This window comes from Fukomys damarensis, unplaced genomic scaffold (assembly GCF_012274545.1).
Source record: "Fukomys damarensis isolate Sample0158 unplaced genomic scaffold, DMR_v1.0_HiC HiC_scaffold_36, whole genome shotgun sequence".
NCBI lineage: Eukaryota > Metazoa > Chordata > Mammalia > Rodentia > Bathyergidae > Fukomys > Fukomys damarensis.
This window is the reverse complement of record NW_022900948.1, coordinates 25,838,480-25,846,131: the sequence shown is the minus strand read 5'-3', so window position 1 is coordinate 25,846,131 and position 7,652 is coordinate 25,838,480. Positions and strand designations below refer to the sequence as shown.

At 51.3% G+C, this 7,652-nt stretch overlaps 2 protein-coding genes across 2 annotated transcripts; one reads left to right on the top strand and one right to left on the bottom strand.

Moving 5' to 3' along the window:
* Positions 1–356: 356 nt before the first annotated feature.
* Positions 357–1,895, bottom strand: Actl7a (actin like 7A). Its single transcript, XM_010639281.1, has one exon. The coding sequence runs from the start codon at positions 1,823–1,825 to the stop codon at positions 503–505; it is 1,323 nt and encodes a 440-aa protein (XP_010637583.1). The 5' UTR covers positions 1,826–1,895; the 3' UTR covers positions 357–502.
* Positions 1,896–3,471: 1,576 nt separating this feature from the next.
* On the top strand, positions 3,472–4,895 carry Actl7b (actin like 7B). Its single transcript, XM_010639280.2, has one exon. It carries the CDS (start codon positions 3,576–3,578, stop codon positions 4,833–4,835), a length of 1,260 nt encoding a protein of 419 aa, XP_010637582.1. The 5' UTR covers positions 3,472–3,575; the 3' UTR covers positions 4,836–4,895.
* Positions 4,896–7,652: the final 2,757 nt, after the last annotated feature.

The following is a 7,652-nucleotide window of genomic DNA, read 5'->3' as shown; positions in this document are numbered from 1 at the left end:
TGCCAGCAATTTCCAAGCTTTCAGAGTTGGAGGTATAGTATGAAATGTACACTGCTGCTTTGGGGGAAATTGAGCTGTTGGTGTTGACAGAAGGGAACATGTTATGTGTCCTAACATTTACAGTACTCTGTAATCTATCTCACCACACTCTTTTTCCAAATCAAGTTTAACAATATAGCAGTTCCTATAGGGGGAAATATACATGAGACAATTATTTGAGAGCTAGTTTTTCCCAAGGAAGAGTGTTGAGTAATCAACAGCAAACATTGTTTTGTGCCCCCCCTCCGCCTTTGTTTTGGCAAGTGTACAATATTTAATTTTTAAGATCAGTACTACGTCTGTGAAGTTATCCTTCAGTCAGCAATAGACACAGCATGGAGGGGCAAAGGCAGGGTGTTTAATGCTACAGGAAGAAAGGTGAAGCTCAACTCCCTGTGTAGAAGATGGGGCACCCAGCTAGCAAAGCTGATGAGCTCCCACCATAGCAGCCATGCCTCATGAGTCAGAAGCACCTTCTGAAGAGAAAGTAAGGCCCGTGTTCCTTATACTCAGAGCGGTGTACCCACAGTGGCTGGAAACCTTGTAATGAGGCCAGGATAGAGCCGCCAGTCCACACCGCAGTGTCTCTCTCGGGCAGCACATTTACATTCGGGGTGTCATTGGGACACATGCTGCTCAGCTCCTTCTGCAGACGGTTGGGGAAACCTCTGAGCATAGTGCTGCCGCCACAGAGCAGGATGTTCCCCATGAGGTTCCGTTTGAGGGCGATGTCACACTTGTTGAGGCAGGACATTGTCTGGGTGTGGAGGCCCAGCTGCATGGACTTGATTAGAGATGGTTTGAAGAACATTTCGGAGCAGAGGAACCTTTCCTGGCACAGGCAGATCTCCTTTCCATCAGGCAGAGTATACTGGATGTCAAGCTCACTGGGAGGGACTTTCTTTTCTTCAATGGGGTCCATTGCCACAAAGCAGCATTTCTGCTTGATGTCCTCCACAGTGCTCATCTGGTCCTCAGTGAAGTGTTGTCCTGCATTGTTCAGCAGGCTCATCAGATAGACAGTCAGGTCGGAGCCTGCGTAGTCCAGCCTTCCTGTGATGCTGGGCAGTGGGTAACCCTCAAAGATGGGGACCACGTAGGACACACCGTGGCCTACCTCCACCACCAGCCCGGAGGTCCTTCCGTAGGAGTACATGGACAGGCGGGACTGGTAGGCGATGTGCATGGCAGGCGTGCTGAAGCTTTCGAACAGCATCTCGGCATACTTCTCTCTGTTGGTGTTTGGGCTCAGGGGTGGGTCTGAAACCAAGACTGCATGCTCCTCTGGGGCAATCTTCATCTCTTGTCGGAACAGATATTCCCAGATATCCTGCACTGTATCCCAGTCCACGATGATTCCATGTTGCAGAGGATTAACTAGTTTGAGACAAACCTGTGGGTTGAGGAGCTCCTGCCCCACGAATGTCTCCTTGTGGTTAGTCCCAGTTTTGGCAGTCTCCGTGTAGGGTTTACCCACTGTGGTTGAGATCTTGTGGCTGGGCCTCGGCAGGCCAGCAAAACCACATTTACAGTAACCAGTGCCAAGGTCCACGACCACTGCTTTAGTTTCCATCAGCTTGGGCCACTCTTTGGGATCTGTTGATCTGACAGACTCTTTTGGTCCTGCACTGTTACAGCCAACCTGCACTGCCTGCCTGGCAGGGCCATCCTTGATGGAGATGGTCTGGAAGGCCTGAGTCTGCGGGGAGGCGTGGTCATCTGCTTTCTTGGCAAGCCCATCCCCTGTCTTTGCTGCCTGTGGTTCCCACATGCTGTCAAGAGCCATATGCTCTTAGGAAGTTCTTCAACCACAGTGGCTTCAAGGCCTGTGAGGCCTAAATCAGAGGACAACTTGAGAATTCCCCAACAATGACATCACTGATTATGACATAATCCAGTGACGGGGCTTTCTAGATACTAGAAACCTTCTCCTGGGTTAGTGTGTGTTTAGGGTATTGTTTTTGAAATGACTTCCTTTTTTCTCCATATTTTATAATTATATAATTTCATTCAGTTATTTTGTATCAAATGCCTGTGACATGCAAGGCAGCTGGGAATACAGCAACGGGGAAAAAAATCTGCCCCAGTAAAACTTACATTCAAGTTGGTGGGATAGAAGGAAGACAGACAACAAATGTATTTAAAACAAATACATGTTGTAAAGTATTTAGAGTGCAAAAGATCAAAAAGGAGGGTAGGCAGGGTGGCAGTGCTAGTGTGGCCTGGCCGAGGGCCGCTGAGATAATGGTGGCTGTTGTGTGTGAAGACTTCCAAGAGGTGGAGAGCGCCACACACTACTGAGGGCAGCAGGTGCAAAGCCCTGAGGCAGATGAGTGACTGATGAGTTAGGACAGGGACCATCAGAATGCAGCCAGGTCCAGCCTGCAGCTTCTGGTTGTAAATAAGCTTAGTGGGAGAGCCACACTCCTCACTTTTGTATTACCTATGGATGCTTTTGCAATGCAACAGCAGTCACTGCAACAAAGACTATATGTCCTAAATGCCAAATTAAAATAATGACTGGCACATCACAGAAAGTTTGCTGACTGATTTAAAGAACTGGAAGAAAAACAGCATGGCAGGTGGGAGGAGCCAGAAAAAATGAAGATGGAAGTGTGTGGGGGGGTGAGCAGCTCCCATCAGGCCTCCTGGGCCATTGCAATGACTTTGGATCTGCCGGGGGGAGGTTAGAAAGCCCAGGATTTTGAGCAGAAAACTGACACACCTGACAGATTTTAGTAGGATCCATTGCTGCTGTAGTGACTGTGGCAGGCTCTTCTCACTTTGGATGCTAAGGTGACAGAACAATCTTACAGGAATGTACATCCTGTAAGATGTAGATCCACACACCCGCCTGTCCTTCAGTAGGGTCATGGGCTAGGCAGACAGTACAGAGTGTCTCTAATAAGAACATTAAGGCTCCTAGTGCATAGCTCCTCCAAGGATGTCCAGGCAGGAGTGGCCAGGCCGTCCTGCTGCGGCTTCCTTCCTGGGGTGTGCTGTGGACACACGCTGATAAGCCCTAACGTGAGTCTTGGAGGCTGTTAGGACTGGTCTCTCATGTCATCTCTAGCTGGACACATTAGGGTTGACACCTGCCACATTCCATCATACGCAGCACCTTGGCTTGCCCAGTTCTCTTCAGAAAAGGCAGTCACCACCATGATGTGCTTTCCTTATAGTGAAATTAACTGAAGCACCTGGTACAGTGTTCAAATATTTATCACTGCCAAGAAGCAGGGGAGAAAGTGTTGCCAGTGAGCAAGGGTTTAGGTTTAAATCTCTAAGGGGAGGGAGCAGGGACCTCTGAGACTCTACTGTGCTTGAATTTCTAAAACCACGGCCACCCTGGAACAGACTAGTAGAAGGATGGGGGGAGGTGACAAGATCCAGCCCTCCCTGGGCTGCTGGAAGGAATGGTCCAGCCCCAGTGACATCATAATCCTAGGTGGGTGCCAAGGCACTGTTAGGAGAAACAGCTCATTTTCCCCCTGGAGCTCCAGGATGTGGATGTGAGAAGGTGAGAAGGAAGGCAGATGGCGACAAAAAATAGCCCTAGTCCCACTCCCATGGGCACAGCTCAGGGGGACCCTGGAGAGGCAGGGACACTGCCAGGGCCTGGTGCTGACATCAGGAACACAGTTTCCACCGCTGAGCGGATGAAGCCCCGGAAAGGGCGCAAGCTCAAGGCGCTCATCATTGACCTGGGCTCCCAGTACTGTAAGTGTGGCTACGCCGGAGAGCCTCGGCCCACCTACTTCATCTCCTCCACGGTGGGCAAGCACAGTCCCGAGGCAATGGTGGATGCTGGCGACAAGGGCAACACCCGCAAGGAGACCTACGTGGGCCACGAGGTCCTCAACGTAGAGGCGCCTCTGAAGCTGGTCAACCCGCTGAAGCACGGCGTCGTGGTGGACTGGGACTGCATCCAGAGCATCTGGGAGTACATCTTCCACACGGCCATGAAGATCTGCCCCGCGGAGCACGCCGTGCTGGTCTCCGACCCTCCGCTCAGCCCCAGCAGCAACCGGGAGAAGTACGCGGAGCTCCTGTTCGAGACCTTCCGCATCCCTGCCATGCACGTGACGTCCCAGGCGCTGCTGTCCATCTACTCGTACGGCAGGACCACGGGGCTGGTGGTGGAGAGCGGGCACAGGGTCTCGCACGTGGTGCCCATCTGCCAGGGCAACCTGCTCCCGGGCATGACCAGCCGCGCGGACTACGCCGGCAGCGACCTCACCAACTATCTGATGCAGCTGCTCAACGAGGCCGGCCACAAGTTCACGGACGACCACCTGCACATCATAGAGCACATTAAGAAGAAGTGCTGCTACGCTGCCCTCCTGCCGGAAGAGGAGCGTCTGGGCCTGGAGGAGCTGCGTGTGGACTACGAGCTCCCGGACGGCAAGGTCATCACCATCAGCCAGGAGCGCTTTCGCTGCGCAGAGATGCTCTTCAGGCCGTCCCTGGCAGGCCGCGCCCAGCCCAGCCTCCCTGAGCTCGCGGCCGCCTGCCTGGACAGCTGCCAGGAAGCGGGCTTCCGGGAGGAGATGGCCACCAACGTGCTGCTGTGCGGCGGCTGCACCATGCTGGACGGCTTTCCCGAACGCTTCCAGAGGGAGCTGAGCCTCCTCTGCCCCGAGGACAGCCCCATCGTGGCCGCTGGGCCCCAGAGGAAGACCTCCGTGTGGACTGGCGGCTCCATTCTGGCCTCACTGGAGGCCTTCCAGCAGCTCTGGGTCAGCAAGGAAGAGTTCGAGGAGCGGGGCAGCGCAGCCATCTACACCAAGTGCTGAGGGGCCGCCCCCAACAGATGGCCCGCTATACATTTGCAGAATTTCACATAAAAGTTTACTGTGCAGTGGCTTTTGTCTCGTCTGGATTTCTTGGTCTCGTCTGATAGCAAGTGGTGGGGAGTTGGAAGTATCAGTGCCTTTGGCTCTGCTAAGTGAGGGAGTAGTGGGAAGTGGGGTTGGGAATTGCAGGGAAGAGGATAGGGGAGGGAACCCACCACCCACAGCTGACCCTCCTCTGTCCACTTCGTGAGGGCAATTTTATCGCGAGGCCTGAGTGTGGCAATCCTGTTCTATTAGCTCCTCTTCCTGGGGCAAAACCTGGCTCAACATGCTGCACATTGCTTGCTCAGCCCTCAGTCCAGGGGCGCCGGCTGGCTTGCGTTAGACTAGCACAGGACATTTCCTGGTGGGCTGCGGGAGGCTCAGGACCGGATGCCTACTTCAGTCTCCTCTTTCTGGGCCAAGTGCTGGGAGCTGCAGCAGACTTGAGGAATCAAAAGAGTCACTACCACCTTAGCCTTTGCTCCCTAGTTCTTTCCTCATCGGCCAGAATCAGACTTCTGGACTGAGATTCGAGTACCTTGGCACTGCTGGGCCTAGGTACCAGGCACAGAACTCAGGCTCTTTCCTACCAGTGGAGGTTGCAGACAGGATGCAAGTACACTGAAGGTGGCCAGTAGACATGTTTGGCTGGCACAGTGTACCCATTGTCTTGGTGAATATGAATTCTTTCTGCAGGCCTCCATTCTCCAGCTTTCCAAAGTCCCTGCCGAGAGGATGTCTTCATAAGTATCTGCTGCTTCAACCTAACTTTTGCTTAACTGGTATTTAGTTTCTGATGCTTGTAGCCCAAAGACCTTGACTAATGCCAATTATAAAAGACCTTATGAGCTACAGAGGGGAAACGGGCTTATAAAGGGGAAAGTAAAACACCTCAAACCACAAGCAGCAAGGAAGTGCTGCATGTGAGCCCTCTTCTACCTGCTGGTATTGAAGATAGCTACAAACCAGGTCTGTGTATCTATCCCTCCCCCTTCTGTCTCATCACAACCTTCATCCTTTCACAGCCAGTAATCTTTCAAAACACCCCTAGTGTGGCAGGGGCTGCTAAAGCACCATGCAACTCAATCTCTGACATTTACGCCAAACACAGGCATGGCAGAAGATTCGCGTTTCATGGGAAAATGTGGGTCAGTGACTTCCAGTTTAAGGTGGCCCACTGACCACGTGTTCCTCTCCTCCCTCCTAAATAAGAGGCCATTAAAGTGAAAGTAGAGAATGTAAATACGTACGACTGCACTGCAAATGAAGACGAAGATGTAGGAATTGCGTGAAGCTAAGAGATGTCACCTGGTTCTGGAAGGAGGCGTGTGCTTGCAGGAAGCCCCTGCAGCTGGAACCATGAAGGTTGCTTCCTGCAGAGCTGAGAAACTTCTTGTCCTGCAAATGGAGAGGTTTGGGACCCTTGGAAATGCCAAGCCAGCAGGGAGGAACACTGGAGAGGTGCGTGAGAATGAAAACAGTCAGGGAAGGGGGTGGTAACTAATGGTCTCTCTTGGGAAGCGTATAGAGGGTTACCAGCCTTTGGAAGTACAAATATATTTGTCAGGAAAACAGTTTAATTCTTCTAAAGGTGGTGCTAGCAGAGGGAAGAGGAGGAGGGCAGAGAAAAGGGCAGATTCTGAACTCTGCCTGGATCTCTAGGTCCTTTCTCTAAACTGAGTCACACTCAAGTAGACCTGATATTCTCGAGGTGGGAGAATTGATGCTGTCATTTCCTTTTTCCTCCTTCCCAGCAGCCCCCACTTTCTGCATGGGCATCAGATGTGCACCCAGGGCAGAGCATGTGTTTTAGGCTAGGCCAGTCAGAGCAACCTTCTCCCTGGCCATAATAGTTGGCGCTGAGTGAATACGTGACTGAGACACACGCCTTTTGCTTGGCAGGTTGATGTGCAGCAAGGGCTGTGTCCTAGAGCTGCTGGGACAACATTTGTCCCCAGGAAGGGAGCAAAGGATTATGGATCTCGGAGTGTCTTGGTGAAACACAGCTGGTGCCCTAGTGAAAGGGAACCTCTGAATGAAACCATGCTTTGAGCATCCCCACTGCCCGACATTATCTCCCTGAGGTAGTGAATCCAGCTTCTTTTGTGCCAGCTCGTCATTTGTCTGTCACTTGCAATGTGAGCATTCTAGCTGCTTGGGTTTTCCTTCTCAGTGACAACATTCCTCAAGCAACTTTGCATGGCTGAAGGTTTGGGCTTAGAGAGGCCTCTTCGAATTGGAATATTAAGCCCAAAAAGTCATTTTTTCCCTAGCAAAGAAGTGATTACATATGTGGAATTCTTATGAAGGTATCAGAGAGTGTCAGATGACACACCACCACTGAGATGCGAGACTTGTCCTTTCTCTTGTATATTTACTTGTTAGGTTTTGGTCCCAGAGGTTAGATTTGGAGGTGTCTCGAGGCTAGGGACAGTGCCTCCCTCACTGTGGTTTTCAGAGCAGTTACAGGCACTGATCTCTGGAGTCTGGCGCCCCCAGCGGTAGATCTCATTCCACCTTTCTTTTTCCTCTTCCAAGGCTTTGTTTGCTCTTTAGTTTCTTCCTCTCTGTCTTTAATTGAATACTTTTGTCAAATTTAATATTTGACCTTCAGCCCTTTCTTTGCTTAGGATATTTATCCGGTGCCACAATATAAGTAATGAATCGTCTCTGATCATGCACCCTTCTCCTTCTTGTCTTTTAAAATATCAGCAAAGCTTTGGTTTTTGTCTTGTTTCTACTTAAATGTCTTAATATTGCATTAAGAGCCTATTT